Raw genomic sequence first — 22,026 nt, 5'->3', positions numbered from 1 at the left:
TACTGTTCTCAACAGGCGCTTCCTCTTGACCAAAATTAAGAGCCACAGCTCCATCGATCTCCCAGTCTCTGCCCCGGGGACTGGGGCTGTGGCGGACTGGAGCCAGGTTGACCACGGATGGATCTGAGGGGCACTGAGGGTGCAGGGCTTAGACTGGGCTGATTTAGCGTGGACAGAAATACCTGCTTAGGCACTCTGTGCGCTCCTCTAGTCTTCTCCATCTGCATCCCTGGACACAGTGAGACAAAACCAGCTCATTGTTCAGGTGGCAGAAGAGGTGCTGGTCTCTTCCCAGTGCTGTATAAATCTCTGCTGACACTTCCTCCAAGCCTGTATCTGCAACAAATTGGCCTAGGTGTAAGGCACCCTAACTTCTGTCCTCCCATCTTCAGGTTGCTCCTCACCGTGCTTTCGGAACTGACCCCTCAGGGGATCCCACTAAGTCTTATCCTCCAGAAGAGCTGGGGCCGTTGGGCTGCATGGAGCTGTGGCAGAGCTGCAAGGGACTTCAGGAGGAATCCCAGAACTTAAAGCAGGTAGGATAAGGTGACGGGCTAGCCACCTTATGAGGAGATACTAAAGCCAACAGGCCAGGGATATGCCCCAAGCATCCCTAATCCATCTGGACCATAGGTTTGAGCAGCACAGCATTTCTGCACTGGACACAAACGAGCACAAGTGCATGTGTGACCTTTCCCTAGCCCATCACTGTGACACAAGATGAGCAGGAGAAGTCTCAGTTCCGAGGACAGCTTTCATTTTCTCTTCCAGCATGATGCAGTATCGCATTTTCCCTGGCAGCAAAGAGGCTTAGAGCTCTCCTCTTTCCTCCCTCACCCCTTGCGCCTTCCTCCCCCTCCTCCTTGTCCCATCCCACAATTTCTGGAGCCCGGCTGTCAACCAGCTCCCAGAAACGATCCAACACAAACACATACATTTTAGAGGAGGTTATTTAAAGCCCTGCTCGTTTCCCTGCTCCAGCCCAGCTCCACAGCAGCCTGTGAGCACCAAGGAGAGGGCAGCAAATTACAGCAGGGGGGATGGGGCCAGGCAGGAACGTTTTCCTCGGAAGACCACAAAGGTGGTCAGGTTTGGGGTGGCACTTTGGGAACCCATGGTCCCAGCACCATGGCAAGTTGAGGGGACATCTGTGTTTGAGGTCCTCACCCCAGGGTACCGCCAAACTATCAGATGCTGGCTTTGGAGAAGTGGCCAGGAGCTGAGGATGTCTGTGCAGGGATCCAAGCACAAGACCTTACTGATCAAGGCTGCAAATAATTTTTAAGGAAAGACTCTCCTAACCTGCACAAAACCCACTCTGTTTGCTGCTTTCCAGCTTGGGACCACAGTACTGCCAGAGCAGGAAGTATCTGCCCAAGATCATCGTGGGGTTTTTTTGAGGCTGAGTTTACCCAGGAGAGACTCAACCAATGTATTTCTGGATCATACAAAGACAGGGAAAGACACAACATTAGCAAAAAGCCTGGCCCTGACGTGCATTGCTTTTTGCATGCCCTATTAAGGAGAAACTATGTGTTGTGTCAGCATTTCAGGGTCAGCATCGACAACCGGAGCCAGGGTCAAGCTGCACCCTGGCACAAAGCAGGGGCCTCAGTGGTGTTAGGCAGCAAGGGAATGTCCCCTCTCCCCCCTAGACATGGCCCAGCTAAGCCAGCGGGCTCCAAGCTGCCTCCACAGCCAGGAACATTTCAGTCCCTTCCACAAATAGCAACGTGGGATTCCTCCCGCAGCTCTGGCTGTGCCCAGCTGCAGCCTGACCTAGCCTGTACGGCTCCCAGAGATACGTGGTGATGCTCTGAGATGCTGTTTGCAGCCAAATGGGGATGAGTTCATTTTCACTTTATCCCTGCCAAAATGGAGACCAGCAGCATCTCGAAAAAGCTGTGATGTGCTCTGAGAGCTCAAGTCTGGTCCAGTTGCTTCGAAGGGTCCTGGTGGCTTCCCAGCCCCCAGTGAGGCCAGTCGGTGGCTTGGATCTGCAGCATGCCTGGGACTATATGTAAACCCTGTGATGGGGGTGGCTGTCACTCAGGTTTCTGGGGCCAGACAGTAGGGGAAGGGGTGTCCCCCTTGAGGACTGCAGCCCCACTGTCTCCCACTTCCCCACCACCAGCCATGAGAGGCCAGGAGCTGCCTCACAGCTGGGAATGGAGCATGTCCAATGAATGCTCTCTGTCCTCAAGGCCCAGGAGGATGGAAAACCCCTTGGGGTTGCTGCAGCAAAAGCAAAAGGTCCCCAGCTGCATCCCCAGAGCATCCTCCCTGGCTTCCTCATCCTCTGAGCACCAGGCAGTCCCCTGGGATAAACAGGGGTGGCCAGGAATGTGCCAGTGGTGCCACTTCTGCTGCAGAGCCTGGCCTCACTCCACTGCCCAGCACCTGGGGTTAGTCCCTGTAGGCTACCACAACGATGGATGCCACCAGCTACAGCTTCGATCATGACCCTCCACCTAGCTCCCTGGCACAGAGTGGGCATCCTTGACATCCCACCTGCCCCCAGTTGGCATTAAAACCCCTGCTGCTGCTCCCACTCTGGCATGCAGCGCTTGGATCTCCTCTTGCAAAATCCTCTTGCTTGGATCTGCACTTCAAAATGGGTTCCCTTTCACAGCCATGAGGAGCAGCAAAAGCAGGGGATGCACGGGAGGGATATTACCCCCAGATGTGGGATTTGACAGCACCAGGGACCCCCTTTGTGCCCCTGCTGAGGTCCCCTTGCAGGTGCCGGGGGTTAGCGGCAGGTTTCCTCGCTGTGGGGGATGCTGGCTTGGAGCAGGTTCGGGAATCGGGAGCTGGCCTGCCTCCCCCCAGCTCCTTTCATTGCCCAGACAGCAACATGGTTTATGGCAGCCGAAGGCCATTGCACAGGCTCAATTAAGCCGGCATCCCAGCGTTTTCTCCCCGGGAACCTGGCTCCTGTTCAGAGCATCCGGGAGGGGCTGGCAGCCCTTCACAGTGAAGGGGCCAGGACAGCCAGCAGCTTTCCTGGCTTGTAGGCATGCTGGATTTTGGGATACCCGGTGCTTTCTGCGCGTGATGGTAAAGTGTTACATCAGGAGCAAATGTCCTGCCTGGGAAGGTCCCCAACTGCCGCTGCTGGTGCTTTCACATGGCAAAATAATGCCGGCACTGCAGGGAGATCCTGCAGGCACCCAGGGACCATGCTGGCTCTGCAAAGGAAGAAAGCATCAGGGAACAGCCTCGGGGTCATCAAAACTGCCCCCAGACACATCAGTACAGGCAGAAACACAGGGCCTGCTCCTTCCCGCTGTGCCAAGACAGCCATCCCCCAGTGACACCCGGCAGCTGTGGCCCGGTGCAGCCTCTTCCACCTGCGCTCACAAAGCAAGATGCAAACTGAATTTCGAGAGAGGGAGAGAGGTGAGGTAAAATCTCATCCCTGTAATCCCTTGAGCTCAAATGGGTGTGGGATTTTGGGTTACAAACTGTGTCCCTGCCCAGGCCAGCCCCTGTCACCTCTCTGGATATGCCTGAGCAGTTCAGAAACCTCCCTTGCAGGAGCCTGTTTCTTGATTTCTCTCCCTCTGAAAACAAGCCGTGGCGCAGTCCTTGGGGCCATGCTATGGGGGGATTTCGACAGCCTCAGCAGAGGCCTTGTCTCCATCCACGGCAGACCCTGAAAGAGCCCCCTGAGAGTGTGTTCCTCACTATGGACTCTCTTCTGAGCTCTGGCTCTGAGGGTGCACCTCCTTCCCCCAAAAGCTTTTTGGGGTGTAGGAGGCATGTCACTCCTGCCTCTAAAAACATTCCTTTCACAGTAGATGGGCTTTTCTCCTTGCAGCTGGGGGCAGCAGGAGATGGAGCTGGTGCTAAAGGAAACGTGGGGGCTGCTCAGAGGGGGCTGTCTGGATGTAAATCTACTGACTGAGGCTGTTAGATGGTTTCTAAGAGATGGGCTCCCCAGGGCTGGCTGTTCCCAGCACGATGGTGTACTAAAGCCCCATGTTGTTGGGACAGAGACTCCTGGACCTGTGATACTGGACTAAAGGCCAGTACAGGGGTCACCGGACCCCAGTCACCTGCAGGCCTGAGGAACAGCAAGGAGGAGCTGTGGAGGACCAAGATCACTTCTGCAAGGAAACAGCTGCCCCCAGCAGCAAGAAAGGTGATGATCACTATTACAGAAATAACTAAATTGTACAAAGGAGGAGAAAAAACCCCCACACTTACACCAGTCAGCTCCCAACCACATTTCTCAGTAGCGAGGAAGCTCTCCTGCAGTGGGGTGGTCCCAGGGGTGAACATCTGCTGTGGGAAATGTTCACAGAGCAGAAACCCCAGCCCAAGCTAAGGCCCTGCTGCAGGCTGGGAGCTACATCACGGCAGCCCAGTGCTGCCAGGACCAGAGGAGGGACCAGGATCACACACAGAAGCAGCCCAGGGCAGAAGCTCTCTTCACATCTCTAATGGAGGCTGCTGAGCAACCTCCTCGTGGAGTGTTTCACTGCAAAAGAAGCCATTGCCCTGAATCAGAGTAATTTGAGCATGAGCAATCCAAAATACCTACTTGGACGAGTATCTGTTCAGACATCATTCAGACTTGTTTCTGTCAGTTCTGCCGAGCCAGGATGAGAGCCAGGCGACAAGACAGGGCACAAGACCTTGTGTCTGTAGGATACTGCTGTGTCCTGTGAGGATCCCAGAACTGGGCCATGGTCGTCATCAGGGTCCCAAAAGTGGGCCATGCTGCCTGTCCCCCACTCCCGAGAGCCTGACCCCCATCCAAAGTTCTCAGGCCCTGCTGTGACACTAAGAAACAAGACCAAGGTCAATGCTCGAAGTTAAGCCCATGTTGCACCATCTTTTTGTACAGGAGCTGGAGACCTAGAGAAGAAAAACATCCAAATCACCATCCCTACAAGCAGCAATTTCACCAGACACACCACAGAGCTCATGCATTTTCCCAGCAAGTAACTGTGGAAAATGAAACCCAGGGTAGAGATGGACAAGATGAGACAGTTTGCATTAAATGAATGGAGACCAGTCCTGGAAAGTAATTCAAGTAGAGGTATGATGAATTGCAAGCACCAGTTGTAAAGCCTTTGTAAAGTCTGACTCAGATGGGAGTTTTATTGCAAGAGCTGGAGTATTATAGTTGATTGCCGCAGTTGGAGCAGCTGCTACTGTTCGAGTTGAATTGCCATGCCTGTTATAAATCCCCTCACCGAGTTACTCACAACTCTTTGGCAGCTCTGGAAAAGTTCCTGAGAAATGTGTTCTGCCCCCATGGAGCCGGTTGCCTTATGGGGAGCCCAAGTCTGGCGAGCCCCTTCCCGCGTGGAGCAGCCCGAGGAAGCCATCAGAACGGGGTGAGATGGAGGGGAAGCACAGCCAGAAGGACTGGGAGTCAGGGCCGCGTTCACAGGCCTTTTGTAAACATTTCACGGGCAGGGGGATTTTCTGTTTCTTGGCCTGGCAAGAACATGGGGGACTAAGTGCAGCAAACCTTCCAGCAGCTGTGGAAGGCGGCGTGATCCTGCAGGACAGGGAGGGGAAAGGGCACCGTGGTTCCAGGCAGAGAAAGCATTCAGCTGCCCCCATCCTGTCTCCTTCCCTGCAGCTGGCTAAAGGAATCCCAGAGCAGGACTGAAACTGCAGCAGAAGCAGCTAAAGACGAGTAACTCTGCTCTAGTGAAACGGGGCTCTGGAAACATGGGTGTGAATCTCCAGGAGGAGACTTGCACACATGTGAGAATGTGGTTAAAGCTTTCGAGTCACAGGGCTTTAAAATCAACACCCCTAAACTTATAAATGGGCAAACATAGAAGTTCTGCACCAGAAATTCTCTGGACTTACTTAGTGCACAAATTGCAGCAATCACCAAGCCATTACTGAAGCACGGAAGTCTGCCCCACCAGCCTGACTCGATGATAATCCTGGCCCATTACCTCCATTAAATCTGATAAATTGTTGGCAGCATTTTAGTGGCTGTTCACAAATGGGTCCCTCACTCTTTACACTTTCCTTTCGGCATCTGCCCTGGTAAACGAGACTTTTCTTCACTGCTTGGATTCACTTAAAGGATTTAAGCACATTAGTAAATAATTTATACTTCCTTTAAAAACAGGAAATGAAATAAGGACAATCGGTGTGCTATTTAGCTGGAAACTGCTCGGCTCTTTACTATTTAATGAACCGACTGGCTGCTAACAGAGGTCATTCCAGCAGCTCACACCCTGGCCCTACAGCTCTGTGCAAGGTATGTAAATTGAAACTTTAATGGGCATTTCAAAGAGCAGTTTGCCCTGGTAGTATCACTTGAAACCCATCAGCTTAAGTAAGTGATTCTTAATCAGCTTTCAAGCTCCAGGAAATAAGCAGAGGGTAGGAGGTGGCCGTTGTGGTCAGTCTGTCCGTGTGTCCCCCAGTATCACATTTTATGATGATTCACGGGTGCATCTGTATCAGATGCATTGAGATAAGGCCGGTCGCAAAGGCCATTACCAGCTCTTCCATGCACTCCATAAGATGGCAGCTCATGCTTTAACCACTTGCCATGGTTACATGACACAGGAGGATGTGGAGAGCCCAGGATTGCTCCGGACTGTTGAGATGGACGTAGGTGTGCATGCTCAGAGCACGCACTCACTCAGGATGGGGAGAAAACAGGGAAAAAGGGTTTGCTTTTGCTCCTCTGGCCAGCAAGCGAGGAACACCACAGGTGCTCCAAGCCTGAGGCTGGCACGGATCCCGCAGGAGGCATTTCTGCTGCTTTATATTGAGTGGGAAAGCACCATACTGCCAAGTTTCAGATCCCTCTGTTCCTGCCACTGCTTTTTGCCCTAACGCATGGCAACACATGGTGCTGGAGTGCTGGGGCTGCTGTAACGAGGGGCATTCATGTCTCATTAGCTCACCTGGACAAAGCCTCCTGACCTGATGGTGATCTCAGCTGCGGCAGTGTCAAGCGATGAGGGCTCTCCCTGCTGCGGCTGTGTTTCTCCTGCTTCCTCTTCGTGTGGCTTTCAATTTTCTGCTGGGAGAGCTGGTCCTCGAGGGAAGTAATACTAATGCCCCAAAGCACAGCGTGAAAAAACACAGCCTGAAACCTCAATGTGCTGCTACCTACAGTCCTACGCTCCTTTCTCTGCTAGGTAATAAGATGATTAAAAGCAGTAATTATAGCAGGAGAAACACAGCACCAGAAAATTACATCCTTTTTATATTTTTCACAAAGATGTCGTGCTGCATTGGAGACTAACTGCAGAGGAGCTTTTCCTCCTGCCAGCAAACATTTCCCAACAGTCCAGAGGCTCAAACATTGTGGTGGGATCCCTGGGCTTTTTTTTGCACGTGGGCGGAGGAGAATGTCTGGCTGTGATGCACTTGTGGGCACGCGGGACTTTCTCCCCAGAACTCAAGAGCAGTGGCATGTGCTTTCCACACCTACGTGGTGCACTTGTATCCCCCTATAATGGAAACATCCCTTATTCACTGTTGTGAAACAGGACAGGCAAGAGAAAAGCATGCACGGAGCTGCAGTGGTTCAGTAGAGGAGAGGACACAGATGCCTTATCCACTGCACCAGTGTTTTGTTCCTCACGCCTCCCCACATGCACCCCATCACCGACTGTGATCAGCTTAGCCCGTGTTACTCCCCTTTTCTCCCAAATGGGAGCCATGCTTCTGTTGTTCCTAAGCTCCAGCAGCCATATGGCCTAACACAAATCCCTGACTCTTCTCCTCTTCACCCAAAGTTTGGGAAACAGTGCATAAGAGCACAGGTTTAAAAATACTTTTAAAATACCTTCCCCTGCCCATGCTTCTGGTAATGGAAAATGTCAGCACTGGCTCCAGCTCCAACGGGAGAATCGCAGGACACCCGCTGACATCCCACGCTGGAGCTGCGTCATTTGGGGATGATCACAAGCCCGCCCCAGTTCTGGGCTCAGCATGTGGCACTGGCGAGCAGAGCCTTGGCAGGCGGCTCAGGGGCACCCGTGCCAACGTGCACACTGAGCACTAAATCCCATTGCTACGGCAGGCATCAGATGGGAGCACGAATATCGGGTTCCAGTGGTTTAACTGGCCTCTTTTATTTCTCTTTTTAGTGTAAAGCAAAGCAGTCAGCACAGTTCGGCAGAGCTGCTTCTCCAAGGAGCACCAGTCCATAGGCTTTCTCCACCTGGCTTGCTCCTGCATAGCTGCCTCTGGCGACATTCATGCAACCCCAGCTGTGGCCGTGACCAAACAGTCACTGTGGACCCGTCAGCGCTGCTATAGGTGCTATAGGGCCGGTTCCAATCATTTCCTCCCTTACCTGCTGCGGTGCAGCCCTCCGCAGGCAGCCAAATGCAGCCAATATCTCCTACAGCACTGTCAGGCCAGGGCTGCAGATCAGCACCACGTCACACTCACACCCATGCACTCCTCGCTGGCCACAGGCTCATGAAAACAGTCCTTATTTTCACACTATTACTGTCGAGTGACAAAGCCCTGAATAAAACTACAGCCATATCAACAGCCTGTGTATAATGGGGCTATCAAACACCAGACACTGAGGCTGGGTGACATTAAGTTGGCCATACTCAAACAATTTAACTGCCAGTTCTGTCTCTCTATAAACATGCAACACCTACGCTCAATGCTGTCCTCATCTCTGGAGAAGGCAGGCAGCTGCCTTCCAGAGGACATGCTGCTCAAGAATGTGAAATCTGTTATGCTGCAGTGATAAGGATTTTGGGTTTTTTTTTTACGGTAGATTTGGAGGATGTAGGATTTTCCCTGCTCAGGAGAATGAAAGGAGCTAATCGCAGCCCGACTGCAATATGGCGAATGAAAACAAAGCTGACGGTGAAAGATTCCACGTGGGGAACAGTAACGTGCAAGGCCCAAAAGGGCCAGAAATGAGCAGTGTTTGCTCTGTCTCTGAGACACAGCACTTCTCTGTGGAGCCATCCATCTCGGGGGGCGACACTCTCAAAACATTTAATTAAGAGAACTAGAGGCAAGTACTGGTGAAGTGATCGAATAAGGCTGCAGCAGGAGTCAGTAGGACAGGTCTCGATGCCCAGACCCTCAGTCCCAGATCTTCGCCTCGAAAGATTTCAGCTGTGTCGCCTGCTTGTTTGGGTTAGGGGAAGCTAAACTACTTTGCAATGCAGAGAATGAAGATGAAGGCATCAAAGAGGCAGCATCCTTATTTGTAATCAAACACCAGGGCTCCTCGGGGAGGCTTTCTGATCCAGCACTGGCTGACCTCCATCCTGCAGTTCCTTCTAATGGCCATTGGCAAGAGGACAGACAGAGTACTAATGGGGTAAAACACTCTCTGGAGGTCCCATCACCAGCTGAGTCTCAGGGTCCAAGCCCATCCTTCACAATATGTACATCTGATCTTTGTAACGGATGGTTTGCCAGGCTGCTGGCTGAGTGAAAACCCTGGGTCAGCCAGCCGTGGCGGGCAGGAACACGTCAGGGCGCGCTGGGGCAGCAGCAGAGTGGGAGCTGTGGGGCAATAACCTGGGTCTTGCCTTGCCCTGCCCCTGCAGGCAGTTCTCCACCCCCGAGAAACAGCAAGAGAGCAGCAGTGATAAAACGGCTCTTAGTCTAAGCACAAGGTTATTTTCTAGGACATTAACTGCAGCCCTCAGAAGCCAGCTTGCAAGAGACCCATGAAGAGCGAAAAGACACCTGACCAGAATGCAAAAGCAGAGCTGCCAACTTAACACCTCTGTGTGTGTGTGTGTGTGTGGTTCAAAAATAGCTTTACAGAAAGGGTGAGCTCACACCGGTGTTAGCAGTTTGAGTGGCTATTTGCTTTACAAAACAAGCAGTTTCAGCAAAAATATCAAATGACTGTCATCCAGAAAGCTCTTATTTTCAGTATCTCAGCTATTCACATCTCTAAATAAAACATTCAAGCTGCAATACAACACAACCGTTTTGCAGGGGCTAATAAATAAATGAAAAGTCTTTACCAAGCCCGCTTTTCTGCAGGAATAATACCCCTAACATCCTAGAATTATCTCCATCTATGTCTGGCTACGACTTCAGATCAATAAATTGTCTCCTCATCCTCGGATTAGCTCAGTCAGATAATTTCAAAAGCAGCGGCAGCAGTTCCCTGCTATTAGTCATAACAGCTCTGCCAGCTGAATTAACATGAGATCCCCCTTGTTATCCGAGAACAAATCACACTCTGCCAGTGTCCTTGGGTAATAATTTGCACTGACCTCAACAACAATCTGCAGCAGTCTGAGCATCAGGTGTGATGCGGGTTTCCCTTCCAGGAACATTAGCTGCCTGGCATTTAGCCTTCTCACACCCAGCGTGGCGCCTCTCGCAGAGCTGGGATGTGGTAACGTCACTTGAGGGAAGCAGCGCTGATTTATGGTGCAGGGAGACCTGGCCTTGTGAAGCCAACGGCAATCAAAAGCCAACTAGCACGAGACATTCACAAGATGAAGGCTGGGTTAAAGGAGATCACAGCAGCAGAATTACCGATGCACTTCTTGGTCCAGCCAGCCCTCTCCTCTGCTGCAATCCCTCAAATGTCACTCGGGGCGAAGAATTCAGCACTCCCCCTTTCAGTCCTACAACCATGCAGCTCCTGGGGCTGCCTTCTGCATTGTAGTGGGTTTCCACTTAAGATGTCTGCGGGCTTTTCACTAGGGGGGTGCCCAAAACACGGCATTTCTGTTCTGCTCACAAGTCTAACATGTCAGAAATACATATTTAGAAAGTTTAATATTTGGAATTAAATTTCTGTTAAAACTCTGGCAGAACCCCCCACCTGTTTCACAAAAACAGGGGCAGATGCCGTGAATCCTGGATGCCGTGACCCAAAAGAGGGTCCCCGTTACCAGCAGGGAAGCCCAACAAGGCATCGAGGGCTTCTTGGCTCTGCACACGGCTGGTCCTTGTCTCTGCGTGGTGTTCGTGGGCTTCCAGCTCCACACAGCTGCCTGCTTCTTGACCCCGGTGGGAAGGTGTGTCTTCAGTGGAAACCTGGGAGTCCCCAAGGGGACAGCAGGAGGACTCAGCGGTTTGCGAGCCTCAAAACCCCGTGGGGGGACAACACTTTCCAGCAATGCTCACCAGGACTTGGCGTAGTCCTCTCCCAAGCTTCCACACAACTGTCTGAAGCAGTGAAGTGTTCTGGTTTATCTACTGCTACAAATCTTTAAAAGGTTTTGCCAAACCAGCATTTCCTGATGAAATCTACTTCGTTAGAAAAAAAAATGTTAATGGTTTTCTCAGTTTGCCTTCTCATTTCAGAAACAAGACACATCCCAGCGTCCACCAAGACAAAGCTGAACCAGCCCCAGTTTGTTTCTGCTGAACCAGCTACAACCAGCAGCACAGAACTCACAGCAGCTTTCCCTTGCCACGCTGCTGCACGGGAACGTGCGACACTGGATTTGACACATCAGAGTGACACAGGCAGATAACCCCCAGCCCGCTGGGACAAAACTGAACCTGCTGAAGCATTTTGGACACAGCTGAGCTGGCAGAGGGAGTTTATCTGGACCAGCGCTCCACAGGGCCATGGCATTCCCGGATTAGCACAAGGTGCCCTAAAGCTGGATTCGCTCTGTCACCGAACCATGACCTCAGAAAGCCTCCTGCCACTTTCATGCCTTAACAAGTGATTATTATCTGGCTTAGTCTCAGCTCTGCTGGCTCAAGCACCCCAAGAGGTGCATTCAGATCCTTGCACTGAAGTTCCTGGGAAGTTCAAGCACTCACTGCTTCCCTTTCTTTCAAAGCTCTGCCAAAAGAAGCTTCCCTCTGCAGGGTCTTTCTCTTCTGGCATCCACACACGTTCTTCAGCCACAGTTCCCTCTTTGCCTCTTGTCTTGCTGCCACCTAGAGCACCTCTTCCTCCTTTTTAAGGAGCAGCAATAATTTCTGTCATCTAATTCCCGAGAAAAATACCAACTCCTCTGTTTTAAAATCAGCTCTGCTCATTCCACAAGCAACACCTGCAGCAATAAACCAAGGGAGCATAAACAGAAAAAACACACAATACAATGGATCATACCTCACTTGTCAGAAACCAAGATAGCTTTGTGAAGGAGGACATGGAATTAATACAGGAATTTATAGTTGTTTTTTTTTTATATCTTGTAACCTTACTTTTGAAGGATCAGCTGCTCACGTCTCTTCATGCAAGTTTACTCAGCAAGTTAATCTGAGGTTGCTGTGTTTTCTGTCCACACCTGATGCCTGCAGACAGGGTGCCCTCACTTCACCATGCTTCTTCACTAAGCAGGAAGGAGGCCCCAGTCTTACAGAAATTAATTAGTGCAGTAACATGCCTGGGACACAGAGGTGAAGCTGAGTTTGGCCCACTTTGCAGGGTTCAGCTGAGTAAAAAAGACAAATAGCTGTGCTATGGGATTTAAAAAAGCTGCTGTCAGCATTCCCAGTGCAACCAGACCTGGAAATTCATTCGCCTTTCAATAAACAATGGAAAAAGGAGAAGCAATTACAACAGACAAAACTAATTACACCAGAACAGAAGCATACCTCACAGCAATTGCTCTTGAATCTGCATTAGAAAAGAAAAATCTAAACCAAAAAGCATTCCATTAAAAAAAGCTAAGAATTTTGGAGCTCAGTAAGACCAATTTCAAAATAGAAGGGTACTTCATCATGCAGCTTGATAATGCACAATTTATCTTTCTTTTAATCTTTTATTTTCTCAGTCATTTATCTTTGTAAAGATAAGTCTTCAGTGGATGCTGGCACTGTTCTGCAAACAGGACACAGGGGCACAGGGAGTTTGTTCAGGGAGGTTAACATTGGAGCGGGGAGCAGAAATGAGCTCCCAGCTCCTCAATCCAATGTTTAATGTAACTGTCTCTTCCCTGATCAGGCCCATTTCACATCCACCTCACTAATGCCACGACCGCGTCTGTGTTGACTGGTAACACTGCTCTCTCAGCCCGACCTCTTCTTCCAAAGCATCGCGTTAATTTTGGTTTTGTCCTCGCTACAAATCCAGCATGCAATGCCAAATAGCATGTTCTTGTGCCGTCAAATCCCATGGGTCGAATCGTAGCCGCATATTTAGTGAGGCGTTCTCAGCTGCGACACCCCACGTGGGTGTACGGGGGACCCAAGCCTGACTCTCGGCCTCCACAGCACACTCCCTCTCCGTAAGCACTCAGAAGGGGACCCAGAGTTTTCTCCCTCTCTGGCCCCCTACGCTGCCGGTTTTTACACCCAAGCACATTTTTGATGTGATGTATTTAGGTGCAAGAACTGCAGCAGCTGGGGAAACCATCTGTGGAGCTCAGCCTGCAGATTCCAGGTTGAATAGCTTCTACTTTCATAGCGAAGACGAAGCACTAAAAAGGCAAGCTGAACCACGTCTCCTGTCCTTCACAGCAAATACTGGATGACCCGGGAGAATACTTAAGAGATATTCACAGGGTTACGTTTTTGTTGGGTGGAATGATGTAAGAGAATCCAAATCCTTCTGCAAAGTCCATTTAATCCTTGGCCGCTGCCCAGGTTGTCAAGGAGCAGTGACAGTTTTTGTGCGAGGCAATGCCTGCTCAGTAAGGCTAGATGGAGATCGCCAGGCCCGTTTCCTCCACCGCGCCTTCTTCAGCTACCAGCTGTGAAATTCAGAAGACAGCAAAAGAGGGTTTTAAACAAAGTGGCGGAAGAACCGCTGCTTAACACATCCGAGACAGGCCAAGAGGCAGGAAAATTGATGGCAGGGAGCAAACCTGAAATGGGAAGAGGAGGAGGAATGATACTGGGCTGCAGGCTGATCTGGCAGACACCACCCCGTGCCTCATTCAGTTGGTGATGCGATCTGGACTCGGGATTTGAAAGCCTCCACCAGCTGCTTCCAATGCACAAAGCAGCGAGTCTACAGTATGTGTCCTTTTTCCAAAGCGCTTTTGGGACCAGAAACAAGCCCATGTCAGCACACTGCTTTCATGGACCGTTAAGGAGGTACAGTCTGGAGCCTGGACCCTGTAATCTGATTTCCGAGTCTCCGTGGCCGTAGCACAGCGCCTGCCCCAACACACTGCTCAACACTGAGCTTCTCTGTGTCAGAGCGAGGAAGCTTCAGGCCAGCTGAAGCAGCAACCTGGGATCCGCAGACAACACAAAGCGCGCAGCACTTGCTTTCGGAGAGGTTCCTGGCTGATTTAAAAGCTCTTCTTTGCAGGGCGTGCACCCAGAGTGCAGAGAAGGGAGTTGTTCAGCCTGGAGAAGGCTCAGGGGGACCTCGCCAAATGTGTACCGATACCTGAAGGGAGGGTGCCAAGACCACCGAGCCAGGCTCTTCCCAGCGGTGCCCAGTGCCGGGACCAGAGGCAATGGGCACCAACGGGAACAGAGGAGGGTCCCTCTCGACATCAGGAAACACCTTTTCACCGTGCGGGTGCCCGAGCACTGGCAGGTGGTGCCCAGGGAGGCTGTGGACTCTCCAGCCTTGGAGATACTCAAAAGCCACCTGGACACGGTCCTGGGCAACTGGCTCTGGACCAGAGGAACTCCAGAGGTCCCTTCCAACGTCAACCAGCCTCCAATTCTATGATGCCTTTTCAGGTGACAATCTCATCAGCCTTCAAACAAAGCAGCACCGTATACTCACACAGAAAACTCAGTGATGGCTGTCTACAAGAAATAGTTTTAATAACTACATTTACTAGCAGATACCTTTTTTCACTCAGCCCGTCTCAATTTTATCCCCCACTGGGGCTGCTGTATGTGATACAGACTAAATCGTAGTCCGCTATAGATAAAAATAATTCCAGGGTATATTTTTGTGGGAAGGGCTGAGTCTTCCCCGAGGACGTAGAGCACATTCCCGCATTTTAAATGACAGCCTGGCTACCTGCTGCCTCCCCTGCCTGCAGTTTTCCCTTCAGCCTGCGCAGGGAAGTACAGCTGTGACATGACTGTGCCCAGACTCCACACACAAATGCAGCGGTGTTGAAACGGTGACCGACTGCGCCTCCGCTGAAGCAAACCCCCTGCTGCAAACCGAGGGCTGGTTGTTCACGGCGGGTCCGGTGTTGGTTCCAGTTCAACTCCGCTAACTGCAGAGATTTCTCACCTTCTCCAGTCCAGCCCCGCTATCACTGCAGTGCTTTTGTGTTCTGGATTAAATGACCTGCAATGCAGAGGCTCACTTGCTACAGTGATCCTTCTGCCAGATCTGTAATCCTCAATCCCCCTGGGTAATGCCTGGAGTAGGAAACTGCTTGGTATAGTAAGCACGTCTGCATTTTCCTAGCTGCATTTTTTTATTGGCTCATTTGCTGCATCCCTGACTTCAGCTAAGTTTTCCTTCCCTTTATCCCTTACCTTCTCCAGCTTCCCCCTGTGCCTTGAACTGAGGTCTTGATACCGCCAAGCTCACCTCTTGAAGCAAGCTGGCCAGATGTACAAAAGAAGGGGGCAGCACACTCCCTCCCATCCCATCATTTTTACGTAGGGCAGCAGATCTGCAAACGCAGAAAATGTGGGGAGACAGGATGCTTTGCGCGGCAGCAGCATCTCCCCTCCCAAGCGTCCTGGAGGCTCACTAGAAGGAGAGGCTCATTAAGGAAGATTTCCGGCAACTTCTGTCACTGCCGTGCTGAGATTTGCAGGTTGTTAATTATAAGGACATCACTGGAGGAGCGAGCAGGAAAAAAGTGCAAGTTGCAGAGCAGCCAGTCCTCCACGTTCTATGCAGAGCAGCAAAAGATCCCTCACTGGGGGAAGAGGGTGGGGTTTTGTTTTCCTTTTTAATTACTACGAACAGTGAGAGATACTTTTGCTATATGGGAAAGACAACTCACCCACATGCCCGGGTTTCTTCTAATATTTCCATGAAACAAACAAAAAGAAATCACAAATAATTTGGAGTAAGGTTGAATTTCTGTCAGTCTCATCCTCTTTGAAAATCTGGGAACTAGAGCCATCAGAGGAAACCTCGGCTCCAACGGAGATAGCGACGGTCCTGCTGCCGACCTCCAGAGACCGGTATTTTAACCTTCGTGCTGGGCAAGTTCCCCATACTGCTTCTCTGTATACCCCGAGCAGAACATAATGTAACCGCGGAGCCTTTGGCGTTCCTCAGAACCTTTGTTTTGGGTTTTTTTTCCCTCTAAATGGCTGCTGTGTGCTGTTAAAACTGCAGCCATCTCCCTGATGCAAGGCAAACGGCAGCAACGGGGGCTTGCCACTCAGCTGGGAAAGCATTTCAGGGTGAAGAGATTTTCATGGAAATAAATATGCTCACGATAATGGCAAGAATGATGCAATCCCAGCACACCTGCTAAATGGGCATTATCTGCTGGGTTTGTTTTGCCAGAGCACAGCTTTTAAGGAAGGGGAAAGGAGAAAAAGTAGAGGCACAAAGGGGGCCTGTTAAAACACAGAAGAAATGAAAAGTGGCATCATTGGTGGATTTGAGGATTAACATCATTTATGAGTGGTACTGACAGTGAAAAGTATCACAAGCCAAGAGATTTGCGTGTGATGCAGCGAGAAAAGGAGAGATTCAACGAGCAAGAAGCTAAAGAAAAAGACAAAGTGGTCAAAGCAGCAAGCCAGGACAGTAATTTTTGGAGGAGCACGGTGAACGCATCTAAAAAGCACGGGAAGATGGAGTTTCTCAAAGGAAGAGGCTGCAGGAGCTCAGGGAAAAAAATGATGAAAGCCTGTGTAACAGTTCTGCATGAACGGTGGAAATGATTAAAGATCTAAATCAACACCGTGGCAGCGACCCGCGGCCGACTGTGCAGCGAGCTGTGTTCAAAAACTGGGTAAAACAGTCTCAATCCCGAACAGCTGAAAGCAAAACCCGTGAGGAAATGGGCACACAGAGCTCATGTATTGCTCAGCACCGAATGCAAAAAGAACTCACCTCCCAGAAACGGAAATCAGCCAGGCAAGGAGCTGGTCACCGGCAGGCGGCTTCCCAGCGCTGGTAAATAAATAAACCATGGGAACACAGAACAAAAAGGGATCCTAAAGCCAGAGATTTGGGATGCAGTGGAAACACTCCTCACAATTAGGCAAATCAACCCTATTAAAGGACAATCACACTGAAGAGTTCTTCTCAATCACCCTTCTCTTGCTTTCTTTACGCAATTATGCTAATTGCATAAAGGCTATTCAGCAATTATTTTGATAACTGCAGCTTTGTTACTGGCTCTTCATTTTTGGCATGGATTTATTCCTCATGTAAATACCACCTTAAAGAGATGTTAAAAGATCGCTTTATGTACATGCCTAAGTGTTTTCCTGAGCAGGAGATGCAAACTTTTGTGTAAAAGCGTAAACCATACAAACGATACCCAAGCAAATGGACATTTTTATCCCTCAGTGCCAGGTTCTCCCTCAGCCACAGATCTACGCCCAAACCTTCTAATGACATTTTGCCGCAGGGGTAGTGGTGTCTGTAGCAAGGCAATGTCATGGATTTAGTTCCACTTTTTTATTATTCAACTTTTTATACATAATAAATACAAACTTTTTACAGCCAATATAAAGAAAGCATTTGCACCTATGCTTTCAGTGTACTGACGCTGTACACGATGATACGTCGAATACATGCCCTGTATGAAGAAATCATAGTTAAAAAGGAGGCATATTTTTACAACTTTTTTTTTTTTTAAATAAAATTAGCAGCTCTTACAGAAAATATTTTAAAATACAACTAAAGAGACTTTAAATAACACTTTCTGAATTTTGAAAGTCCAGGTATGAAGGACACAGAAAAACTGGCCAAAGAAATTGAACGTGAACGTTATTGGCAATACTTGCCTTTCTTCTGCATTGTGAAGCTTTCAAAATTTTTGCAAACAGTTAAATCTTTTTTAAAAACTTTTTTTTTTTAAACTTAAGAATAAGTTTGATAAACACATAAAAAGACCTCAAACAGATCAACAGGACAAGAGGTGCAAAAGAATGAAAAATATGGAAAAGACTTCATTGGACAGTCTCCGATTTCAGAACTGACCCATGAATTGTTTTCTTCAAACAGCCCCACTCTTGGTTAAAGATCCCACTGGGAAAGGAGATTGGCAAACACGAATGTCTCAGAGACCCAGCCTGGGTTGGGATTTACAAGTATGTGCAAAGTTTATGATAAAATCTTGTTAGATGATTTTTTTTTTTTTTTTTTTGTAAATGCAGCCTCAAAAAATAGCCCTTGTTAGTAAACTAAAGGTAGAAAACTTACTGGCTTAGGAAAAAAAAAAAAAAAGACAACATAAGAGCGCATTCAATAGAACCCATATAACAGCTCAAAAAAACCAACCTTGCGATGCCTTTTAACTGAAGCTTTGATCTGATGGAGATTGCTGAGTATAATTTAGGAAGTATACAAAGAAAAACCTGTTTTCATCCAGTTTTTCCCTTTCCTCTGACCATTTCTCTGTGTGTTATAACCTCAGAATATCCTCTGCCCTTTTCTTTCAAACAACAGCAAAAAGCTTCCTTTGCAGAGATCTCAGATTAAAATGAGTTTTGAAATTCTTTTAGTCTCTCTTCCCTAAGAGTAATTTGAGACTGTGGTCTGGGCCACAAAGGCGGTGTGAAGGCTTTGCAGAAACCAGAGCCTTCCCTGGCACTCTGGCTTTGGCTAGTTAACGGGCTTCGCATGGGAAAATGCTACAGGACCATCCAATGCAAAAACTAAATAATGCATGTAAATACTCTACATGTAACTTCTAACTCTAGCCAGATGTTTTGATGACGAAGATATACTGCTAACGTCAGATAATAAAGTACACGGCAATAACTGGGATAAGAGTGACCCAAATACTTTAAAAAAAACCACCAAAACCCCCAAAATCTGCTAAGAAAAAAAAATGAAGCTCAATTTCCAGATCTAGACAAAAATCTCACTTACTTTTCTACCAGTTGGTTTATGCTATGGAACAAGATGTTGCTACTAATTCAGCACCTCCGTATTAGATACTCTATTACTAAATGTACTGCATAAATATTAATACAAAGAACATAACAGTTTAACTGTTAATTATTGAAGAGGTGTGCATTAATGTAATTAACGCCATATGATCTGCATCAGTTTTCCTTATCTATAAGATTATTTTCCTGTTTCTTCCTTTCTGCAAGGGGGTTAAAGAGGAGCCAGCCTCTCCTTATACTTATTTTTCAGTTCCCTTTTTCATTCCGCAAGATCTGATTAATACCTAATCAGACAAGTAATGCTACTTGAAGAATTGACAATCTTTAACACATTCCTATGGCAACAGTAATATACTGTACTAATGCACGTGGATCGAAGTATGCTATGACTAAGTTGCATGAACGAGGCTCTTTCCTCAGCCTCCGTATATAAAAATTGACCATCTTCAGCCAAGAGAGAAACCTGCTCCAAGGCAACCCTCTGCTCGCTGTTTGGCCCGACTTGGTTTGTGCTAAGAGAGGAAGAATGATGTATAGAAAACAAAACCAAAAAAAAGGCACAAAATAGTCATGACTGTGGGAAGGAATCCGCCATGTCACTGCCACATAAAATCCTCCCTATCTCTTGCCCTATTAAAAGTCTTCATCATGCAAAGGTGCCTAGAAACGAGATCGACCAAATACTGCATTTGGCCTTGATTGTAGCACTACTACTTAACTAGTCCAATCATTACACCAGAGTAATTTCCACGTCCTCTATCTTCTCTGTTGTCCGGCGATGATGCTGTGTAGGGGGTGGTGGAGCTGCTCGCACCTGAAACAGCCAGAACCAGCCTGTAACTATCAGAAAACTGTCAAAATTTCACAACTTGTATAGCCTAGAACTGCAACTTTGGGCTCGTGCCTCGAGATGACAAATATACAGACTCTGTGTTAAGATCAGCAGAACTACAGCGAGTAACCCCGTCTCCGATCAAGCCATCAAGGCTCTTTGTTACAACCTGCCACCACTCTCAGGTGGTTTTTCTCCAGGATGACCAGCGGTCACGACCGGGCAAATGTTTCACCAAGTGAAATGACCTATCTGTTCTGCCTGCACCCATGGAGAATCTGGTATGTAAACCAGGGGCAGACTTTGGACTTTACATCAAATGATCTGATGACACCTTTGCCTGCAACTTACGTGGGCTGGAAACTACAAGAATGCCTCGTTGCATCTAAGTGGCTTACTTGTATTTAATCAATCACTGGCCTGAACAATATACTCCTGAAAACTGATGTTTCTACACTCTGTCACATCAATAAAGTTGTTATTGTTCCTGACAGAGATTATCTTAAGTGCTAACAGCATTTCATGCAAGACTTTTATCACATGATTTCAGAATACGTCAGAGTGACTTGCTATGGAAAACATGAATTGCGAAGCAACACTGTAACAAACTTCATAATGTTTTCAAACCAGGCATGTTTAAAACGCAATTTTAATAGAAATCCTTTCAATGAAGGCATGACACTGTAGTAGTATCTAGAAAATACAGTAAATTGCAGGAAACTTGTGAAGAAAATATAAAGCTACAAAATGGAAAAGCTGAATCAGTGTCTTTTTACAAGGGAATATGATAACCTGAAACTTCCCTGTTCAATACTTAAGTACTTAACAATGCAGTACTACCCCTGCCTCGCCTATGTCAACAAGTAAGGATAACTCTCTGACTACTGGAATATTCAGAATATAATTTCTGAATATCCAAAAGCACTCTTTTCCTGCAACCTCATTCATTGAGAATGCCAGGAAAATACAAATGTTACGTCTTAATATGACGTTGTTTAGGACTTTGAAACCCCCAAAACTTGGTTTCAAAGTCAATCCTAGGAGATGGATTTTGCAAATTCTAAGTGATTAAATTTCCTTTCCTTTTCTGGCAAAATCTCTCTTTCTAAGCAGCAAAGACATCACAAAATAGATAGATCTTATCATTAAGAACTTTTAATTCAAACCCCCCCAAATCAAGGGGTTCGGAAATAAATTTCACCCTCAATGCAATGGAGTCCCAAGGACCGCATATTATGTCAAACTGCCGGCAAGCAGATTTGTCTGCCAGAACTTTGGAAAAGCAGCAATTGTACAAACCATGTGATTAAACTGTTCTGACATTTATTCACCACCTCTTTTTTAGTTCTGTTTAGGGGTTGTTACATGTGGCAAGAACAGAAATAATCTCCTACCGCCTGAAAAGGCAGTAAAACTTTATCGCCTAACATTTATTTTACTATCATTACAGATGTAATTTCCTTCCAGGTTAGATTTCATGATTTGTGCGCCTTGCACAGAGACGTGCAGGTATTACAGCTATAAAGGCAGATAGGGAAGGGCAGGTTAGATGCAGGATAGGCGATGGATAAGCTTCAAGGTCATCTTTAAACACAATGACTTACTGTTTGGACAAATGCAGCTTTGTTTTGTCCTAGTGTTCACTTAATCTCAAATGGCTTTCGTGTTCTATAGCTTTTTGACACATCTATGGTATTATCAAAGGGGAGTGAACAGACCTTTCCGCAGCACTCACCTGAGATACCACGGTTTTATACGTAGTGATTGGATTTACAGAACACAGAGCCAAACCATCAGGTGCTGTATCACCACCCTGCTTTGATGTACCTCCCCCCATTTACCCAGGCTTGCCCATACAACTTTGTAGAGCCAATAAAAACAACAGTACTTGTTTTTAACTTACAGGTCGCAGTTTGCCATACGAAGTTTCAGGAGGAATTCGTGGAGGCTGTGAGAATCCAGGGGACTCTGAACTGAAGCTATTTTCTGAAAAAGTAAGCAGCAACCCGTCACAAACAAGCCACTCGGTATTGCTGAATTAACTTTATCCTGCAGAAACCCACCCCCCCACCCCCCACCCCGCCTCGAAATGTGAACTTCTAAATGAAGCATTTAGCTGAAACGTTTCTTTTGCTATCACAACATTTCTTACCATTGGTTGATGGTGATCTGGGGAAGTACTGAGAACCTCTTTTATCTGGACTGTGGTAGGGACTAGTGGGAGGCTGGTCATAGAGGGGCAGCGGTGGAAGGGCGTTATTAGGCTTTGGAGTCGGGGATACCTGTGTCAAAAAGAGAGAGGGGCTGCA

General features: G+C 48.2%; 1 protein-coding gene across 3 annotated transcripts in view; it reads right to left on the bottom strand.

The window, feature by feature from the left end:
- Nucleotides 1–17,431: 17,431 nt before the first annotated feature.
- FCHSD2 (FCH and double SH3 domains 2) overlaps nucleotides 17,432–22,026 on the bottom strand; it is a 163,576-nt gene continuing 158,981 nt past the window's right edge. For all 3 annotated transcript variants that reach the window (XM_055701811.1, XM_055701812.1, XM_055701810.1), the window contains exons 18-20: nucleotides 21,870–21,999; nucleotides 21,621–21,703; nucleotides 17,432–19,699 (exon numbers count right to left, since the gene is read on the bottom strand). In XM_055701811.1, the coding sequence (XP_055557786.1) occupies nucleotides 19,616–19,699; nucleotides 21,621–21,703; nucleotides 21,870–21,999 (297 nt within the window). In that variant the 3' untranslated portion in view covers nucleotides 17,432–19,615. The remainder of the gene's footprint in view (nucleotides 19,700–21,620; nucleotides 21,704–21,869; nucleotides 22,000–22,026) is intronic.

This window comes from Falco cherrug, chromosome 2, assembly GCF_023634085.1.
Source record: "Falco cherrug isolate bFalChe1 chromosome 2, bFalChe1.pri, whole genome shotgun sequence".
Classification (NCBI taxonomy): domain Eukaryota; kingdom Metazoa; phylum Chordata; class Aves; order Falconiformes; family Falconidae; genus Falco; species Falco cherrug.
The sequence above is the reverse complement of the archived record's forward strand: the minus strand, read 5'-3'. Positions and strand labels throughout refer to the sequence as shown.